Source organism: Gallinula chloropus, assembly GCF_964237585.1.
Source record: "Gallinula chloropus genome assembly, chromosome: 19".
NCBI lineage: Eukaryota > Metazoa > Chordata > Aves > Gruiformes > Rallidae > Gallinula > Gallinula chloropus.
The window spans coordinates 5,155,865-5,177,558 of NC_140104.1; the positions used below are offsets into that span (position 1 = coordinate 5,155,865).

General features: G+C 53.2%; 1 protein-coding gene across 8 annotated transcripts in view; it reads right to left on the minus strand.

Moving 5' to 3' along the window:
• MSI2 (musashi RNA binding protein 2) overlaps positions 1-21,694 on the minus strand; it is a 225,210-nt gene that overhangs the window by 38,089 nt on the left and 165,427 nt on the right. For all 8 annotated transcript variants that reach the window (XR_014617735.1, XR_014617736.1, XM_084273238.1 and 5 more), the window contains exons 8-10: positions 14,373-14,455; positions 6,776-6,890; positions 335-409 (exon numbers count right to left, since the gene is read on the minus strand). Coding sequence is in view for 6 of the 8 variants with exons in the window: in XM_084273238.1 (XP_084129364.1) it covers positions 335-409; positions 6,776-6,890; positions 14,373-14,455 (273 nt within the window). In the remaining 2 variants the exon portion in view is untranslated. The remainder of the gene's footprint in view (positions 1-334; positions 410-6,775; positions 6,891-14,372; positions 14,456-21,694) is intronic.

Consider the following 21,694-nt stretch of genomic DNA (forward strand, 5'->3'; position numbering starts at 1 on the left):
CAACCCATCGAAGGGACGGGAAGAGCTCTTCAATGATCTCTGTCGCTTTATGTTTCAATTTAAGAAGTTTTGTTTTCAAATAACCAGTACCAATTTACACGTCAGTAAAAGTCTATTTAAAATATGTAAATAGAAAGAGCTATTTGAAAAATAGTAAAAAAAAAAAGATATATATATATATAAAACAACTTGTTGTTGTGTGAGGTGCTCCCTGCAGACTTGCCTGTCTCAGCTTGCAGCTATGGAATTAAAAAAAAAAAAAAAAAAGGAGAAAAGGACAAAAAAAGAGAAGGAAAGAGGGGGAAAAGTAAATCTAGAAATGGCATGTACGTACCTGGGAACTGATAGCTGTAACTTGGGGCAAATCCAGGGTATCCTCGGCCATATGTCGCGACGAAATTCGGGTAACCTTGAGCACAGAAAGGTAAAAACAAAATAAATAAAAGAGAGAGAGAGAGAAGCATGAGGATTAACAAAGGTGTATCTGTGTACAACTGCAGTGCAAAATGACACGAGGATGGATGAGACTTGATCTTACAGCTATGAAACCCCGAGATCTTATTTCGCTTGTGCGGAACTGCGGGAAGGTTTTGTTATCATCTTGGATAGAAACATCCAGAGCTGGGCACACGTTCCTGCTTGCTGGCCTGGCTTTGTGCAGGAGCCCTGTCACCCAGGTAATTAACATGCACTTCGGTGCCTCAGGCCCAAGGACTATGCATACTTGTTAGCTGGAAGAGTAAATGCCAACTGCTGAGGCTAAACACATACCACAGGTTTGCTCTGACATTTGGGGAGCTTACAATGAATGTACTTTGCTTCGGAGCTATTGACAGTTGGAGATTAAGGTAGTAGTAATTCTTTATCCTGGGAGTGTGAAGGACAACAGTTAACACATCAAAGAGTTGGAGGCAGTGGAAGCCATGAGCCCGAGTCAAAGAGCTTTTCATTCTTCCAGAAAGCCAAGCCCAGCCAGGAGAAGAGCTTCCTGACACGCACTGGAGCACATCCCACCGCTCAGGAGTGCAGGGATCCAAGGGAACACGGTCAGTGGGAACTCTGCCTGTTACAACAGAGGTGCTGAGAGCACACGGTGGTGCTGGTGAGAGGGCAGAGCCTCTCCGGGGGGGTGGAGGTGGCTCTTGGATGGACAGACGTACACTGCCTACTGTCACCCCCATGGGCACTCAGCCAGGGGTTCTGACATGGGACATCCATGCCAGCAGCACAGCTTAACTCTGACAAGCCAGGGAAGGGTTTTCTTCCCTGGGAAAGCTGGTGTATGCACCAGGGGTGACACCGGTCCCTAACCACTGTGCTGCCATGTGCTAACTTCCTGCCTTGCGCAGAACAGCCGTCCTCTCCGCTCCCACCGCTGCTTTGGCCGATGACACAAGCTGTCCTGTACTCGGGAAACCCTGCAGCCTCACCTCTGACCCTCAGCACTTCCAGAGATCATCCTTCCTTGCAGTAGGTGTTGCACAGCATTCCTGCTGCCTGTGTCAGCCCAGATGCCTCCAGTCGCTGGGAAAGACCTTTTCAAGCCAAGGAACCATCGCAAGAAGTTTGCTCTGGAGTCCATGGAAATCTTGGCAGCCCAGCCCAGGTCCAGGAGTGGGATGGGATGGTCCTTCTGGGAGGCTCCAGACCTGCTCTTAACTTATCCTTGGCCATACACACCACTGTACAGACATCTTCTGCCGCACCGAGTCCCTCCACTCCTGATTAGATTGCTATATCCATGTAACGTACTATTAATCATCATCTACAACTGGAAGATAAAGATGCTCAGGTGAATTCTGATTCCGGGATTAAGCGGTGCCAGGGGAAAGCAGCCCTGCGATCCCCGGCCAGCGCTGCGGCTCTCGGCAGTGTGTACACACTGCTTAGCCCCTGCCTATTATTTCACAGCTCAACAGCTGGATTCCCCCAGAAATTAATCACCTCTGTCATTAAATCAGATCTTTCAGAGTTTAAGCTTTACAAACCTTTTTTTTAAAACCCTTTTTTTTTTTTTAAACCACCATATTGATAAATGGATTGTTTGCTAAGTATGTAGAGCCATTAACACCGGCGTCTGACCACCGGCCTCTCCTTGCCAAGCAGAGAAAACGAGGTTTTATTCCGATACAAACATCTAAACTGGATCTGTCAGCTCAAGACTGTCAGGGATACAAGAGACTGGCGTGTTGGGCTCTGCCTGGGAAGCAGGGGCTGATGTGCTCCCCTGGCACCATCCGGACTGGCACGGCGGTGGATGGCAGCTGCCCATGGTGTTGGCGGAGCTGGCAGCGTGGTGCAGGATGCCATCTCTTCCGCTGCCCTGGGATGCTCCACGGGGCCGGGGAAGCTCCCGCCACGGTGGATTTGCCTCCAAAGGCCAGGCAGCGGCAGCCTGGCTCCCCCGGCCAAGCCTGACGGCCCCAGCGGAGCTGCCTGGGGGGCTGTCACCCGCGTCGCCAGCGCTCAGCACTCTCTAGGTCAGGCAGATGAAATCATAAATTTATAATACAACATTACTTCAATTTTCCTCTTCATTTACTGCTGCAGTGCCCAGCTCTGCTCTAACGAGTCGGCGCCCGATCCGCGCAGGGGAAATTGCCTGGCTGAATATCAATAGCGCATTAACACCGTGCCCATGCGGATGCTTCATCAAGCCAAATTACGACCACACTGACCTACCCACCGCTTCCATTAGATGCCATTCTCATCCTGCACCGGGCACCAAACAGTTTATTTGCTTCAGTAGTCCTGGGGCATGATCAATCTCTCCAATTATCCCTTGTTGCTAAAGCAAAGCCCCAAGTTCGGCCTGGATTACCTCCTCTGGAGCGAGACCCTCTTGTCCACGAAAGCAGAACTCAAACCAACAACCAGAGCTGCCTTCACACCACCGTGTCCATCAAGCTCCTGTCTCCGACATGCGCAGCAGGTCCCCTGCACACACTGGCTGGACTCCAGCCCTGGAGCCTGAGCAGCATACTGCAGCACCCACACAAGGTCACTGGAAAGGCAGGAGGTCCCAGAACTCCCAACTCCTGTCCATCCCACTGGCACCTCCAGACAGAGAAGCAGCTCTTCTGCTCCCCATGGGGACATGTCCACATCCGCTGAGCCAGGCGATGGGAGTGTCTCGTCTGTCTTGCAGGTGGTGACCCAGGCTGGACAAAGCTCATGGTGACACGGGAATGCTGAGCGTGCTGGGGGCCAGGGACCTCCACTTGCCAAACAATTCCAGTGCTCCAGAAAACACAGGAGAATGATCTTCTCTGAATGTTGCTCTGAGCAGGGAATCCAGGTCTTTTGCAAGGAAAGGCATGGTCCTTCTCCCAGTGCACAGCCCCACACTGAACAAACACCTTGGGGTCTTCCTCCACGAGCTCTGACCTTGACACAAGCACCTGTGGCACCGGGGAGGTCAAACTTGTCCTGTCTCCTAGCTGATGGGACTGAAGAGCTGAGCTGAAGGTGGGTGCAGCTCAGCACCCACTAGCGATGCCAAATGTGGGTGCTGCTGCGTGAGCCCGGGGCAGGGGAGGCGGGGCTGGGGATGCTGGGACAGCCTGAGGGAAGGGCTCCTCTCCCCAAATCCCACCTGAGAGGCAGCTGCATCTCTACTGAACAGCCTGATAGAAAGAAGGAATGACCTTCCTTGAAGGGCAAAGCTGCTCTGATGCAGGAGTCCAGCCTGCCTAGATGGGGTGCATGCAGTACCGCAGAGCCCCACTCCGTGTTGTGCGGGGATAGCAGCAGCCTGTTAATCCTTCTGCAGCCTGGCCTTCATGTCGGACATCTCTTTGGCACTCTGGAGGGGTCTGCAGGTTAAGGAGAGCCCAGCTTTTTATTAACTCATATTAAATGGCAGCAAGTCAAGGACACCCATCACCTCAGCTCAGGCCAAGCAGTGCAGCAATCATCTCTGGAGCCAGGTATCGCCACCAGGACCACCCAGACACAGACAGCCCATTCCCGAGTGTCCATGGGGCTGGGGAATGGCTCTTCCTGCCCAGTGGGCTGCCAGGGGGAGAGAGATCACTGGCACTGAGACCGCTCCAGCCTGCGCATTACACAGAGTGGCTAATTAACGTTCCCTGTGCCCCTCAAGACCACCCGTGTCCCATCAGCAGACGGAGCCCGAGACAGCCCAGGCGCAGTCCTGGCCCAAGGCTCAGCCTGCCCGTGCTCTTGGAGTCAAAAAATCCTTTCAGAAGAACACTTTAATTTTGTTCCAATCAACCAAATCATCGGCAGCAGCGGCTGCCGACGCACCTTTAGACCCCGGCTGCTGCGGGCTCCTCGGGGAGGCTGTGATTAATGAAAAAGACCAACTTCCTTAATAGCTTTGGAGGGAGTCGCTCCCCGCTCCTTCCTTCGGATCGTCTCGTGCCTTCGTTCCTCTGATTTCCCTCCTCTGCCCACAAACGGCATCTGGAGAAGGTGACCTTGAACAAGGGCTGCTGGAAACAGGTATCAAACCCTTCAAGAGCAGCCCCCATCACATTGTCTTGGACCAGAAAGGGGCAGGGTTGCCACCAGCCCTGGGATCTTAGTAAAATACTTGGGTACCGCAGATGCTGCCTGCAGCGTAAATTATCTCCTGTGCCCTGTGGTTGGATGGGTTAATTACACCCCTCTCCCTAATTGCAAGAGGCTGCGGGGGCTTGGGGGAGACTGGGGCTCCCTGCTGCACTGCTGCCCCTTGGCCCCTGTCCCAGCCTTGAAGCCAGTGCTCCCAGGCAGCCTTTGAAAAGGGGGATTGGTAGTGGCCATCCAGCCGGCTTTCCTCTAGTGCGTTGCCGTTTCCTTGTTTAGCACTTAATTACTTAATGCGGTGCCACTGTAGCAAGCGGGGACTCAGAAGATGAAAAAACCAGCTAGGGCAGATAATGAAGCATCTGGCCTTCAACATGAATCAACCATTAATTCTGAGTAAGTCACCCTGATCGGAAATTTAATGAGAGCACCTCGTGAGCCTGGCCAGAGTGGAGCGGGTGGGGTGACCTGAACCCCCCACCGCAACGGGATGGGGATCTGTGCAGCAGCAGATCTGCTGGCTGAAAGCTTCTTCCCTTACTTCTCACTCCCCTTACTTCTCACTCCTCTTCCCATGCTTCTTGCCGATGGCCATGACTGATGCCACACCTGAGGGCTGAATTCTCCCTTCCTGGGTGGGTGCAGAGTCCATCTGCTCCTCATCTAGCTGCTGGGACCAAGGTTGGGGCAACTCTGCTGCAGTGAGTGGAGGAAGGATGCTCTCCTGGGTCTTCCTGCCCCGCCTGGACTCTCTCCCCCAGCAGCAATTTGGGACCAGCCAGCAAGGCCGCACACACCAACCACTCCCTCACCTGTCCCAAACCTCCGACACCACGAGCGGAAAAAGAGAAAGAAACAGCAGAAATAAAGCCCGTTGGCTCAGGCAGCCTGGGAGCGTACAGGTAAACCACATCACGGGCTGATGAGAAGGAGATAAATCTTTTACCCATGAAATGTAATTCCCAAACACGGCGGGGCAGGGTGGCAGCGGGGTACGGGGACAGAGAAACAGATGAGCAGCTGGGATAACTGAATTACGCAGCCCCGAAATGGATTGCTCCAGCCCCACGGCCAGAAGCACTATTAATTCAGAGATAAAGCAAACATGGCAGGGAAGTTTTCCCTATCAAATCAAGCGCTGCCCCAAGTCAGACATCGCAGCCTAACAGCCCGATGCTTGTAGGAACTGAGCCCTCTGACCCAACGCCTGCTCCAGGAGCCCTGGGGTTCCCTCGGAGCATCTCAGACAGCCCAGGGAGCTGATCGGCACAGCTCAGGACAGTCGGGCACCAGCTTCCCAGGCTGTTTTTTCTGCTCAGCATTTGGGATCATCTAAATCTGGGGTGGCAAATTCAAAGCAGGGGGGCTGAATACCCGGCTGGGAACGACTCCTTCCTGCCTGGGAACACCTCCGAATGCCCTCTCCTTCCTTCACGCTTTAGGGACACAGGAGGTGACAGCAGAGGGAAAGCCTGGGGACACACAGGGAGCAGAAGGTGGGGATACATGGGGTTTTACAAAACGATGTTGGGTGAGCAGCACTTTGGCGTAGTAAACCTGAGGCCTGAGCACCAAGAGGCTGTCATGTTCTATAGGAAGGAGAACTATCTAGGCAGAAACAAATGAGAACCAATTATAACTAAATAGACCTCGTGCACAAATAGAATTTTGCCATTAAATATCGTTTATCCCATTTAATTAGTATTTTCTGGACACAATACTCTGGTCTGAAACACCGTTCCATCTCCTTGAGACTCGTAATTATGGTTGCGACCTGTGCTGTTACGCGTCCCCCCGCTTCCTCCACCTCGCACGGCGTTTAAGAACCGGCAAGATTTTCAATTATCTGTGCTGAACTGTCAGAGATACCTTTAAAAGAAGGGGAATAATGTGTGACTCAATCCCTCTAAAAAAAGGGGAGAGATCATTTTTAGTCAGAATGAACACACTGCATCTTTCATCATTCTATTTTTGTGAGGAAGAGTAAAACAGGCTATTTAAAACAGCCATTTAAATGCAAATTTTTATATTCCAGTAAAGGGATAGGGGGGTGTGTATGTGGGGGGGGAAGTTAATCATTTACCACAGACAGGGTTATCTTCCCCACTCCGCCCCGATGAAGTTCCAGGCTCGCACCCACGCGGGCGCAGGGAGTTTGCTGGCGCTGGGGAATGAGGGAGACGAGAGACGGGAGTGGGTGGCTCTGGGAGGGAAAGACGTTCAATGGCCACACAGGACTTACCCAACATGCCCATCCCCAGCATGAAAGCGTCCATGGTGTACGGCAATCCGCGTGCCCTTCCTCTCGTCCCTGGCGGAAACATCACTTCTTTAGGTTGTGCTTTCTTACATTCTACCTATTGAGCAGAAACACATACAAATGAGATGCAAATGAATTCCATGTAAATGTCAAATGCAGAAGTGATCTACTTAAGGGGGGGTGGGGTGGGGAGAGGGAGTTTTATTTTTAGCATTCCCCTCCCTGCACTGCCTCCCCCTCAAAGGTGAACTTTCAGAATAGCACAGACGGATTTAGAGGAGCAAACGCATCCGGCTCTGAACACGCGGCAGCACCCGTGGGACGGGCAACAAACACTGGTTTAAGGAGTTATCGTGTTCCCAAAAGGAAAACCCATGCTGTGCCCCTCCCCCTCCATGGTACCCGGGGGTGGAGTGATGGGGGGCGGTCTCCAGCACAGCTCTGGGGCAATTTGTAACAGAAAATGACTCTTGGTTACAGAAAGCTCCTTTGAAAACAGGGATAAAGGATCGGTGGTATTTCTACCCAGCAGAAGGTTTCTATAAACCTGACTGATAAGCGAAGTGCCTCCTTTGCTGCCAGCCCCTCCTGCTGCCTTTGGAAGCTGCTCAATGCCATGTGGGAAGTGTCACCTGGAGAACGGCGGGGATCCAGCCCAGCCGTCAGCAGGACCCTCAGCCCAGCAGGAAAAGGGAGAAGCAAAGAACTCTGCCCCGGCACTTCGACTGTCCCCGCGCTCCCCCTGGCACTGGTGCTACAGCTATGCCTGGGAGCCGATCTGGAGCTAGCCAGAGCCATCCCAGCCTGTTTCTGTGGCTTTGCACCCTGGGCCGTGCTCAGAGCAAAACGCAGGAGCCCGAGTGCCACAGGCTGGGCCGGCAGCTGTGGTGACACGGCCACACGTCCCGCTGCCCCCAGCATCCCAGCCTGGCTGCAGTAGGGGCTCGGCAGCAGGGCTGCTTGGCGTGGGGGGCTTGGAGGGTCACCTCCAAGCAGAGTTGCATCTCCCACATCCCCTCCATCACATGTGAGCTGAGCCGGCAGCTGCCCTGGGCAAACCCAGTGATGTTTTAAAGATTAGATATCAGGGGGAAGTTCTCTACAAAGAGAGTGGTGAGGGGCTGGAATAGGCTGCCCAGAGAGGGGGTGGGTGCCCCATCCCTGGGGGTGTTCAAGGCCAGGTTGGATGGAGCCAGGTTGGATGGGGCCCTGGACAAACTGGGGGTTGGTGGCCCTGCCTGTGGCATGGGTTTGGAACTCTGTCATCCTTGGGGTCCCTTCCAACACAGACCAGTCTGTGACTCTGTGTTGGATAACATGGCTCAACGTCTCGGTGCCTAACAGCCCGATCGGTGGCTGTGTGTTCATTGTCTTACAACAACCGCCTGCCCGTTTCTAGGCAACCCCATCAGCGAAAATTTCAGGTTTATACAATTTTCATTTAGGTACCATAAAGGTTAACTGACTGTAATGGGAGTATTTTAAACAAACCCACCCACTCCTCCCCTCTCTGTTGCAAAGCTCCACAGACCAGATCTACCGTGCATGCTTGCAACGCCTCCTGTAGCTGCGATGTGCCGACGCTGTCAAACACGCACCTTGCGCAAAGGAAACTGCCCCAACCCTGCCAAGTTTAGAGGAAAACTCCTCCTGAGTACATCTTTCACTGCTCTTCTGCCAGGAACCATCCGGGCGCTCATGGGAGGCAGCAGGAGAACGGCAGAGAGGGACTGGAGATGGCTGGAGCGGGGAGACACATGTGCGCAGCCTGGACAGTGCTGCACAAGGGCCACAAAACGGGCAGCAGAAAGAGGTGCCGAAGAGACCTGCTGTCTGTCAGTCCCCAAAGTGCGGCACAGCCATGGCAGTGCCTCCATCCATCTCCTCTTTGGTGCCATCAGGAGAGAGCCACAGTGGGGACTGGTGTGTCCTCCAGCCAGGACCACCCCCTGCATCCACAGACACATGGACACTGCCGTTGGCATGTGACGGTGTAGACACACCAGTGGCATGCGATGGGAAGACCCACTGCACCCCACAGCGTTCCCAGGACAAAGAGAGAAGGAAACAGAACTGGACACCTTCTCATCAGCTAATCCATCGAGCAGCTGCTGTGCACTGAGGTGCTGCTGTCAGAGCGGAGCTGGGGACAAGGACTGTGTGGGATGCGTGTGCCCGGCCCCCAACCCCATGGGGACACAGCCCCCTCAGTTTCTCAGGGAGGCTTAAGCCTAAGCCTTCCCGGTGGGTTTCAGCCCCTGCCCAAAACTGGGTGCCCCCTGAAAGCCCCAAAGCTGGCAGCCTGCTGCTCTCCCCCCCATCTCCATCAACCACCCCCAGTACCCCAGGGCACAGCGAGCTCCAAACACTCATCCCCCTCCCCGCTGCCCCACAATGGCCCCTGAAACTGTCCTTGGCTCATTTTTAATTGTGGGGGCATTTAACAGGAGTACACGGATCCGATTTCCCCACCAGTGACTGGGGTGAGCACCCCAAGGTGTCATTCTGTCCCAGTGTCACAGCAGCATTGGTTACACCTCGCGCTGTGAGCAGGCAGGATGATAAACACAATCCAGCCCGGCTCAACGGACAATTAACAAGAAAATGAAGTTTGGATTAGCACCGCTAGAAACAATAACCCAGTAATTAGCTTTTGCAGTCACCACACAGCCCAGTGCTGCTCTCCTGGAGACCAGCATCATTTCTGATTTGCACAGCACACAGGGGTACAAAAGGAACAGCAGCGAGGGGCAAAGGAGTTTAACTGGGATTTAAAGGGGAAGGAAGAGCCCCCGGTAGGAAATGAAAATAATTCCTAAGCCTCTGTAAACAAACACACCCCGTACCGAGGGCAAAAGCATGCACAGCATCCAGCAGAGACTCTGGAGCTCTCTGGATTGGGAGGTAAAGCACCATGTCAGTGCCCCGGTGCCGGGTGCGGATGGATAGTGCCTCTGCACCAACACAGGGAGTAAACATGGGGCCAGGGTGCTTTTTGGCAGGAGGCCAGCCCTCTCCTCTGCGGGGATTGGGATGGAGGAGCTGGGACCATCCCACAGCCTGTTACCGCAAGGGTGAAACCCCAGAGGCGAAACCCCGGAGGCAGCAGGGATGTTGCACACGTATTGGCAAAGCAGGACGTGCACCACGGCTTCTCCAAGGCAGCTGGGTTTACGAGTCGGTGCTCGGCTCGGCACTGAATCACCCCCAAGAGCCGGCACGGTGCCGGCGCTCTGGACATACATCTGGACGTCACACAGACTTTCAGTCCAGCACCACTGGACATCTTATATCACATCCAAATTTCTTCCCACCTCCCTCATACGAGGGATGTGCTTCTTTTCAGCAGCCTGACAAAGAGTTTTAAGCTAAGGAAACTAAAAAGTCCCTATTTTTGTTTAGTCCACTGTGGAGAATTAAACTGGGGTACTCATGGGGTGAGCAGAGCAGACAGAGCTGTGAGGACCCAGGAGGGCTGGGATGGGGAATGAAAAGCCTCTTACACCCCATGCAGCAGAACAGGCTGTCAGCTCCCAGCACCAGGACATCCCACCCCCCTGCCAGCAGCTTCCCCAGGACACTGGAGAAAGTGAAGGTGCGCAGGCCTGCACCACAAACCCCCTTTTTACCACCCAAAGACAAGGCAGCTTTGTCTGGGCAGCAGCATGCAATTCCCAGTTCCTCGGAATTCGGTTACCTTAGGGGCTCTGTGTGGAGCCAAAACCAGTGCTCCTCTGCCCGAGACCCTGCGTCTGTCCCCCTTGCCGTAGGGCTGTGCTGCAGCATGTATGCAGGCATGCTTAGAAAAGCATGTTAGATACCTGACCAAGGTGGGATGGGGACAACGGGATGTCGTGTCCTTGGAATGTTGGGGGAGTCACAGAGGAGCCTGCCAGAGCTTCCTGTGATTCATCCCTGAAACATCAGGCAGCTCCTTTGAGTACTGGACGGTCTGCAGATCCCAGCCACCCCAGGAGAGTGCGGTGAGGGCAGTATCACCATGCAGCTCACCACCTACATCACTGAAAACAAGGCTCTGGGAGTGCATCCAACCTGCAACCGGTCTGCAGAGTGCTCTGGCTGTCAGATGGATTCCAAAGCTGCCCCTTCCTTCCGCCTCCCCAGCACTGCAAGCGTCAGTGGCACTGTATGCAGCTGCCTGTCCGGTGCAGGCTGCCATTGCCCTTGCCCCTGCCATAAGCCCTCTGCCAAGATCGTGCTGCCGAGCCCATGAGTGCGGACAGCTCAGAGCAGTGCCCGTGCACACCTCCCACGACAGCAGCCACGCCGTGTGTCCGGCTCTGTGCACTGACAGTGATCCTACAACAGGAAAACACCACGTTGCAACACCATCCTCTGCCCTGCAGCCAGCCCAGAGCCTGGCACACTGCTGGCCTCGGGAGCCCCACTCACCAGGGATGGCAGCTCCCTTTTGGTGCACCCCACAGATGGGAGGGTGGGGGGACAAGTCTCCAAGCTGGGGATGGCAGCCGCCGCGTTTAATTCCTGGCCACTGGAGATGTTTCTGAACTCTCCTTTTACTTGCTTGGAGCGTGAAAGAAGGATTAATGCCCACACGGAGCGCTGGGAGAGCCCCAAGGCTTGATGAGCTTGTGGGCTTTGCAGATTGGGGACAAAAGCATCCGAACACGCTTACAGCACTAAACCAATTTCCTCACGAGGGAAGACGGCGATTTCTGGATCCAGATTAAGCCCACAGCAAAGATCCCACAAAACCCACAAAATCCCACAACGGGAGGAAGGAGCAGCCACAGGAGCCATGTCAGAGCCTGTTGGAAAGAGCCCAATGCCTCCGTCACCTATCCCCAAGTCTCACTCATGATCCTGACTTGGAAGCACAGCGCCTGAGCGCGGCTCTGCTCATCACACTGCTCGCTGGCGCTCGTCCTGCCATACCTGTGACACAAGCGACTTCATCACAGCGCAGAGCGAAGGAAAACTCCATCCCATTTCCTTCCCAGCCACTTTTCCACACCCATGGAAAAGCAGGTTTCTCTTTGCAAAGCAGCACGCTTGCCTCAGAGAACGATATTCCAGGGGCAGCTTGTTTGGGTGTTAGCTGTTCCACCCCCCCTCCAATGCCTGTGGAGCATCTCTGGCCTCCCACGGAAATCCCAGGTTTCATTTATTAAATCCCTCGCTGGCATTTTCCTTCCACTTTCACACCGCTCGGTTAATGTTACATTTGACATTCTGAGCTTTACAAGATGGCAAGAGAAGCAGGATGGGTGGGCTAAAAATAGCCTGCCAGGGCTATGGGAGGCTGAAGATAGGCTCGTGAGCAACAGCAGCCCTGCGACCCTTCGCTTGCCCCCGTGTTTTGGGAAATGGCAGCCTTCACAGGAGAAGAAACAAGCTCAGGGTGAGGAGTGTCTACGGAGCTACGGATGCCCCAGCCCAGGGATGGGGCCCCCCCACACCACTGCAAACCCCATGGCCTGAGCTGGGGCTGTGAGAAGCTGTCCCCTCGGCAGCTCATCATGGGAAGGGGATGTGTTAAAAATGAAGCGGTTGCTCTTCCAGGGCACTGTGGGATGTAAGTCTGTGCCTAACTGAGCCCTGGCAGCTCCACGTCCCCTCTGTCCGTGCGTCTGCACCAGCTCGCTGCCACACGTGTGTGCACGAGCTCCCCAGCCCCTACGTGGGTCGGGTAATTAATTTGCAGACACATCAGTGATACGATGAGTCAGTCCCAGGACGAGACCATGTCTCATCTCCTCCCTCGTGGGCTGCTTTTAAACCCAGAGCTGTACATGAGGTGACAAGAAGGGAACGCTCAAAGCACCATGGCCCTGGATTGGGCACTGAGAGCCAGGATGAGTATCCAGGACAAGTATCTTCTAATTATCCAAGACAATAAACCACCACCCCACTACACCACTCCTTCTGCTCCTTGTGATTTTCCTGCTGTCCCCTCCTGTACAGCCTTTTGCCCAGGCTCCAACCCCCCCTCTAGCCCCTTGCCCACCCCTCACAGGGGGCTGCAAACAGCCAGCTGGGGGTTTCTGCAGCGCAGGGGTGCAGATCCTGCCCTGAAGCATCCAATTCTGTGCCCTGCCCCGCTGCTGGCACCGGTTTTGCCAGGACACATCAGCACCCTGCTGCTCCTTCCAGTGTACCCCCTGCACCTTGCTGGCACAATTCCAGACATCACTGATGCATGAGGGCTGAGCCTTGTCCCAGAGAAAGTCCTTTTGTGGGACATAACTGAACTGTGGGGTCTGATATGACACACACCATGTGCCATGTGTGGCACCCAGCTCTTGCCTCCCCACTCACAAATCTTACCTACATTTACACTCCCAGAGTTTCTGGCTTGCTGCTGGGTCTGTCCTCTGGATGCTGGGTTGGGGGGCGGGTTGGGGGCTGCTCTTTTTCACTTGTTTTAATCAGCATTTAGTAACTCTGCAGGGCCACGAGCTGAGGTATATCTGGAGGCAGCAAGGAGACCCCAGCAGCTGCCAGAGGCCAGGGAAGCGGCGAGATGCTTGGACAGGGCAGAGCAAAAACCTGCGGCAGCATCCAAGACGCAGCAAGGGCGAGGGGGCTGCCCCAGCCCTGTCATCCCACCTCTCCCTTTGCCCATGGGACCCTTACTTTTATTCCAGCTGCATGTTGCAGTGAGGAACAATATGAAGAATATTATTTCGGCGCCCTGGGAAAAATTAGCAAGTCAAATATTGAATCAGGCCTCCAGCATATGCCAAGGAGGTTGCTTTGATCTTATCCACACTAAAAGCTCTATTATTGAATTTAAAGCCTATGAACACATATCAGACCAATATACAACGCGCACCCGAATATACATTTGAGAGGCAAAGGATGTTTTGACAAAGGGAGAAAGAATATTTTAGCCGAAAAAAATCAAAGTTCCCACATCAATAGAAATCCAAACACCCTTCCTCACTCGGCACAGCAGCATCACTGACAGGACAACCCCCAAACTGGGACTGTCACTGAGGAAATAATTCCCCCAGGGTCTGGCTCTGGGGCTGGGCTGAAAGCGATGGCGGCTTGATGGCAGAGAGCCACGAGTTCCCTACTTCCTGGGGAACATGGCCCAGCAGGCAGCACCCACACCACAGCACTCAGGAGCTCGACCAGAATGGCTATTCTGGGAGCACCAGCTACCAATCTGCACCAGTTACCCCAGGTCAGTGCCCCCCCAAAGAGCCCCGACTTCTCAAGAGTGGGGCAGGAGCAGGAGGGGGGCTTCCCCAGGGCTGGCCATGCAGCCGAGCAGGGCAATTCCCACCACCTTCAGGAGTTTGTGGGTTTCCCACACCAAATCCTGCTCTGGGGCGGCTGCGTGAGCCTGGAGCCATGGCCTGCACTCATGGCAGGACTGACACCCGTCCTGCTGTGGCGGGACGGACCCGGGCAGGGCCTGAGGCCAAGGCTGGGTACACTGTCCCCATCATGGACACTGCCCCCATCGCCCTGTGCACCTCATGGAGAAGTTCTGTCCCCAAGGGCCACCAGCTGGGCACGACACACATCTGTGACGAAGGGGGGAGCTCGCTGCCCCCGCACGTGCCGCGGAGCAAAACCAACTTACCATTTTATTATTGATTTCGTGGAAATGAATCTCACAGACTTTTTCCACCACGTCTTCATTTTCAAAAGTTACGAAGCCAAATCCTGTTTAATAGGGAGACAAAAAGGGGAGGGGGGGAAAAGGAAAATATTAAGTTAAGTGGATTTCCTTTTACCGAAGTGTTACTTATCCATCAGGACTCTGGAAAACTTCCACAGAAGTAGGTAGGTGCAGGGACACCTGCTGCCAGCCGAGCTGCTGCCAAGCGTATGACAGAGTAAGGGCAGGAAGAGGCACTGTCTCAGGAAACATGAACCAGGTTCTGTGCCAGCTCTTCCACAGACTTTAATGGGGAATTAAAACCTCCTTATGGATTTTTTTTGATCCATCCCGCAGCATTTAACGGATAGTTACACCCTGGTTGCATGGATGGCTCCCAAACTACAATGAGGCTTTACTTTCTTTTACACCTTATGGGTTTTTAGGAGCAATCTCTACAAAACCCAATTATATTTCTATGGAACCATATTGATTTTATCTCTTGTTTAATTCCATGGGACTTCTCCATTAGAGCTGACTCAAACCCCATAAAAATCCAGGAAGAGAGAAGATGATCCCTCATTTATCCTGCTTCCCAAACCCACAGCAGGACTTGGTGTTTCCATTCCCTCTGAGCAAACCCCATCCGTCCCCTCCGTGGCGTGCCGGAGCCAGCAGTGCAGCCACTGCAGCTCCATCCCGCGCGGATGCAGCCGGCCCTGCGGGTCAGCTGGGCTCCGGAGGTGGTTATTTGTCCCCTTCTTCCTGAATTACTTCCTCTAATACCTCATCAGGACATCCTGAGGCTGCTAAGAAACCATTATGCTGAAGGCCTCTGATCTAATCTTCCCTCTCTTCTCCACCTGCTTCAAAGGAGCTGTGGATTTGGGCTGTTTTTTAGGGTCTTTGATGCCTGCTGCCTGCCCGTGGCTGTGCATGGCATCAGCTCTGCTGGGGCCATGCTAAAGAAGTCTGGCAGCCCACCATGGCCGCACACGCTCGTGTTCCCTGTTCAGCCCTTAAAGGGAAAAATTAACATCAGACTGACAAAAAACCCCCAAGCTGACGTGCTACATTTTGGGCAAAGGCTTGATGAGTCAACATCGACACCAATTAAGCTAATGAAATCTTAAAAAGGGAACAACAGGATGAACTTCATCCCCCAAACTGCACTGAAAATGCTGCTGGACTCGACCCTGGTGAGCCAGCATGGGATGTCTTCATCACAGCAGGTCCCAAGCCAGAGCCGGGGCATCTCCAGCAGCAGGAGAGGGGAAACCAGCACTGCTCAGGACTGTTCTCCATCTTGCCCAGTGAGCACCCCTCTGCTCAGCTGTGCCTGGCAGAAAAGCAGGTCTGTCTCTGCCGACTCTGAAGGAGATGCTTCCTGTTGTCCACTGGCCATGCATCCATCCATCCCAGCCCCCCGAGCTGGGGAGAAGCCTCATCTCAAGCCCATCTTGCCAAAAGCACTGCCCACCTGCTGTTAGCACCTTCCAGGAGCAGGGCTGCTCTGGCCCCCAGCTCCAGTGGGGTCACCCCAGACCTGTTCCCCCCTGGACTCATCCGGGTTCCCAGGAGGGATCCAGCGGTGCACAGTGCCCATGCTGGGGCCCCGCTTTCTGCATGCACTGCGCTTGCTTTGCTAGGGCAGAGCATAACATAAAGACGATACAGGGTTTTGGCAACAATGGGTACGGGGTTTTCCAGGCTCCAAGAGCTGGAGTGCTACAGGGCATCACACAGTGAGGGCTGAGCAGCTCCCAGCTGGCTTGTTTAGGAATGCACAGACCCCATAGCAATGGGGAACACCCTTGTCCCTCTCTGGCCTCTGCTCTTGGGGGAAAACCCACCAGAAATGGTTTCTTCAAGGCACAACCCTGCATCTGACAGCACTTCAAACCCAGCACTCAGAGCACTGCTCCATGTAGCAGCTTGAAGTGTTTGGCTGAACTAAGTCTTTCATTTGCCTTCTAAATGACTCCATTTACATCTCCCTTAAACAGACCTGCAGTTAAAACTCGAATTTTTGTGGTTAGCTGGCTGAGCACGGCATCCCAGGAATCCCTGCGCTGCGTCGGGCAATTACCGGAGCCGGGAACGGGGTGCCGTGGGGGACCAGCCTTGCCTGGCACAATGAGACGGCCAGTCCGGGTCTACAAGTCACTAATTGTTTGAGCACAAGCAACATCATCATTAGTAACTCATTAGCAAGTACCAGGATTGAGGATTTCTCTTTCAGCTTCTGTCAGGTCTCCGTGCCGGGATGGGAATAGTCAGGGAACATTGAGATCCACCTCCATGTGCCCAGCCCCGCCAGAAAGCACATCATTACATGTTTGGGCTTGGAAACAAGGTTCCCAGTCTCCTCCTGCTCCATATGGCTTAGGCACAGGCTCACCAAGAGATTACCTGATGGGATCAGATAGCCACCCAGCTTTCTGCAGGCACAGGTTTTATAACAAGAACAAAGTAACAAGCCGCAGGTGTCAGGACTCATTTGTGGGTTTTAACACGACGCAATTGGGTCTACAAGAAAATCCAACGCCATCCTGCTGCTCCCTCTCTGGAGCCAGCAGAGGGGCTGGGAAAGCAGCTCCAGTGTGCTGGGGATGCTCACAGGGCACTCCATCCGTAGCTGAAGGATCGCAATGTTCTACCTTTACGATTACCAACAGCTTCAACTGACTGCAAAGCAGCCAGAGGGTTTGATCTGTGTGGGATGCTATTCAAGCCCTGCTATCGCTCCTCAAACGATCGATCCCCATGGGATGAGACACCCCAGAACTAAAAGCTTCATAAAAGTGAGTGGTAGTGGGTCCTTTTCTTCTTTCACATCCTCAATACCAGCTTCCAACTTTTAATAATTGCCCAGACACACAAACCAGGCCGGCGTGCTTGCCTTATTAGTTAGCATAATGAATACACCCTCGTTTTGAAATTACCAGAACTCTTAAAAATCCTTGCCCAGACTTAAATAGCCGGTGATTTTTTCTGAGAGGTACTAAGAGTCAACAAAAAACGGTTCTCAGAAAGTGTATGAAAAAGATTAACACAAAACAAAGGCGGCTGTTTGAGACGGTGACATAAATAGGATTCCGGTTGTCAAGGAGCACACATTTTAAAATGAAATTATACTGCATCCTTCTGAATGAAGCTATTATTGGAAGCTAACAAGCTCTATTTAAGAGATAAGCGTTTAACAGAGTCAAACAGTTGGGTTTTTTTATTCAAATGAATAAAACTGAATATTCATTTGAGTAATCTTTTCTGTAAAAGAAAAGACAAAGAGGGGAAAAAATGAAGTGAGAGGCAAACAGATGCCCCCGAATGAGAGGCTGAGCCAAGTGTGATCACTGAAGGAAGCCGAAATGAATTCACGACCTTCAGGTGAAAAACCCCCTTTGGCATCTGCTCGGGACGTGGAGCGTCTCCCCCATTTGTCCGCCAGTCAACAGGCACCAACGTGATGTGTGAGCATCTCCCAGAGCCTGGTGAGGGAGAGGGTTTGCTGGGCTTGGGGAGAGGGCAGGCGCCCTCACATGTCCGAGCTCCTGCTAATTCCCAGGAATGATGAGAGGGAAGGGGATGGAGGGGTACCCAGCGGGTACCTGCGTGAGGTCCAGCAATTCCACTTGAATGCCTCCTCGGAGGTGGCGTGCACAGTGCAGCGGGTGCTACCCGTGCTCAGGGGCTCCTCCTCCCACCCACCTCTGCTCTTCGCTGGGCTCACCCACTCCCCAGAGCTGTTCCCTTGGCTCTGCCATTCCAGGGCAGTGGCTGAAGATTGCTCACCCCATCATCACAACGCCAAATCACCATGTCCTTCCTGCTCCCCAGGTGCACGCTGACACGAAATGCCCGGGACACAGAGTTGTCTTGGTTGGAAGGGACATTTCAGATCATCCAGTCCCACCATCAACCCAACCTGTCAAACTAAGCCCAGGCCTATGGCACCTACTCTGTGTGGCGAAACGGAGCTCAGCTCCAGTGCTTCCTGCTATAGAACCCTGGAGTAAGAGACAGCATAGAGAAAGGGATGGAAACCACACAGAGATTACAGCAATTTTTAAAAAAAATGGTGGTTGCTCTGCGAAGAGGTTCTTTGGCCACCTGAGAAGATGCTTCAGTGGGTGAGGGCACTGGAAGGAGAGCCAGAGGAGCCCGTGCCATCTCCCAGGTTGGTCTCTGGGGTCACATGATGAGGTGGAGCAATTCCCTTCACATTCCTTTTCACCCAAGCTGTGGTTAGACTGAGGGTCCCTGCAGCTGGGACTGCCCCTTGCTGCGTGTGGAGCATGCGAAGCACCAGAGAGCTCTTCAGGCACTGAGCCATCACCGCGGCTCTTCTGTGCCTGCACAATAATCCTGAAGGCCAAGGGCAGAAGACAAGAGCACAGAGTGGAGAAGGGAAGAGATGTGCACAGGCCACCCCATCTCACTCCCACTGCTGACACGCTGGTTGCCTGCTTGTACTCTCCCTGAGGCTCACTCTCCTCTTACACATGCAACGTGCTCCCACAGCCCCATCCTGCTCCAGACTCCTAACCCTCTGGCACGGCTCAAGTGCAGAGCACGGCCCCGGGTCCCTGGGGATCTGTGATCCCACTGGTCCCCGACATGGGCACTGCCTGACCAACCACTCTGCAGTGGGATGGGAACACCCAGATGGACACCCGGAGCAGCACATCCCATTGGAATGAGGAAGTTCAAGCTGCATTCCCCTTTTGGGCTGGGTACCTGGTCAGCTCATTGGCATATGCTTCACACCTCTTGCCCTCTCTCCACATTAAAGTTACTTAAGCTCTGAAAGAGGGGACGGTCCGGTCCTGCTGTGGCATTATTTATGCACCTGCCTGTTTGTTTATACCCACAGTCCTGGCAGCTGGTCCTGTAAACAGTAATAAAATGCCTTTCAAAAAGAAAAAAAAAATTAAAAATGAAGAAATGTGACCAGACAAGCCAGGCATAATAACATTAAAGCCCGTGTCAATTAATTTTTCCTCCTCTTGATAAACGAGCCCCACTCCATCCATTAATAATGAGGGAAGAAACAAGAAAAGTTGACACTAGTTTAATTTATTTTCTCAACTTGCCTGGTCATATTTCTCCCTGTTGCAAAGCTTTCCCGTGCTGCTGGGAATCGCAAGTGGCTCCCACACAGTCGATGCAGAGATTGGTGTGAATCGATACCGCTCGCCTTCATTCACACGTCCCTCGTAATCGGGGAGGGGGGGAAAGTTACTTAGGTAAGGCACCGCGCATCCCAACTGCGCACAACACGGGGATAATGATATAATAGGAATGGTAAGAATGATAATAAGAATGAAAATAATGATAATAGGAATGATAATAATGATGATGGTAACAATAACAACAACAAAATAATAATAACAATAATGATAAACCTTCAGGGGAGGGGGCAGAGGGGGACACGCCACCAAATCTCGTCATCGCTGTCACTGAATCTCATCGGTACAGGTAACGAGAATGGAGCGAGCAGAGAGGCCAGGACATTTTAATTGCTCAGGCAGCAAAACCATGGCTGTTTCTAACTTGTTGCTGTCTGTGAAGGTAATTTAGGTCGTTACCCTGAGTCTGGGAACGGTGACCTGGGGGTTTAATCCTGTCTCCAGGACTAAAAAGCTGTTTGTTTGCTCAAGCCAGACCCCATGGCCAGGACTCAAAAGCTCAGCCCCAACTCCTTGTTATTCTGTGTATTTTAAATACTCCTTGCAGTCCTGGTCCTCCCTGTAATCTCTAGTCTCTTCTCCAACATTTTCACCAGAGGTACTGCTCGAGGTACAGCTTGTTTGAGCTCCAAAGCACCCAGGATAAAAGCCCTCCAGCCTAATGTGTCACTTCCCCTTATTCCCAGTTCCTCTCCTGCAAAGATAAGGTTTTGATTTCCACAGATAGACAGAACACAGCCTCGCCCTCCTCTGGTTTTGCCTCTTTACCTGCACGGAGCACTCTGCTGGGAGGAGTGATGGGCACACCTGAAGGAACCTCCATGGAAAGCAAGGTCTCAGCCCAGCATCCTGAGAGCCAGGCTGGGAGGGAGCTGCCCCAGGAGGTGGAAGGGGAAAGGGAAGGTTAACACCTCCAGTCTGGGCTAGGAAATATGGTCCTCATGTAATTGTGAAGTGTGCTCCCTACAGTGCTCCTGCGAATGATGCTCATCAGACAGATGATCAGCCCACACATCCATTTGGCGTTCATGTGCAGCCTCGGCTGGGTATGGAGACCAGGCAGGTTGTCCTGGCAGGTATCGCTGCTGTTTAAAGTGTCAATTTATACTCCATGGCATGAGAGTAAATTCTGCACATTAAATCAGCAGACAACAGCCTCAGACCCAAACCCCCGCACAAGGTGCTGGCGTTTCAATGCTGGCACGGCAGGAGAGCGAAGAGCTGAGGTCAGCTGCACAGCTGGATAAAGGGCACCAGCAAGATACTCTGTTGCTTTTGTGCTAGAAAGCTGTGAGGCTCCTTGCTCCATCCTCCCAGGACAAAGTGGCATTTCCAAAGGGAGAGTGGCTTAACAGGGGAAAAAAAGGCACCTTGGGATGTGTGGCTGCTGCACCCCGGCACAGCCTGCCCCTCTGAACAGGCAACAATCCACCCAAACCGGTGCTGGAGAATGACTCTTCCCCAAGGGAAGGGTGGATGAAGAGTACAGGGGTTTGTCCCTCTCTCAAATGGCCTGTTTTAACACAAAGTTTCTGGCTGGAGATGTGCCTCTCTGTGCAGGGACCGTGAAGCTGAAGCAAGGATTCTGGGTCTGGCCAAAGCCCCCAGGGATGCTGGGTCTGGTCAAAGCCTCCACAGTCGCACGGGGTATAGGGCTGTACCAGGGGTTCCCTGTCACCAGGGGATCCCTGTCCCAAGGGGATCCCTGTCACCATGCTAACGCAAGCAGTACCTCAACTTTTCATCATAAATATTTCATAGCAAACCTTCATTAAAATTTTATCCTATTAACACACCAAAATCAAACCCAGGCGCCGGGTACACGCTGACTGAGGCGCGCGCGCTACGCAGCGACTTACTAAATGCCAGTTTTATCATATTGTTAATTAACAGAAACCATTAATGCATTCACAGATCATTTAGAAGCATTAGCGGTGACCTAAGAAAAATGGCGTGTACGTGCCATACACTGACATCCGCGCCTTCTGCATCGGAATGTTCCACACAGGAGGCCCCCAAGTTCCTTCCCGACTCAGCTTCTCTCCCTGGGAGACATCCTGTCTCAGCAGGCGCATTTTTGTCAGGGGCTTGGGAATTAACACACGGGGCTGA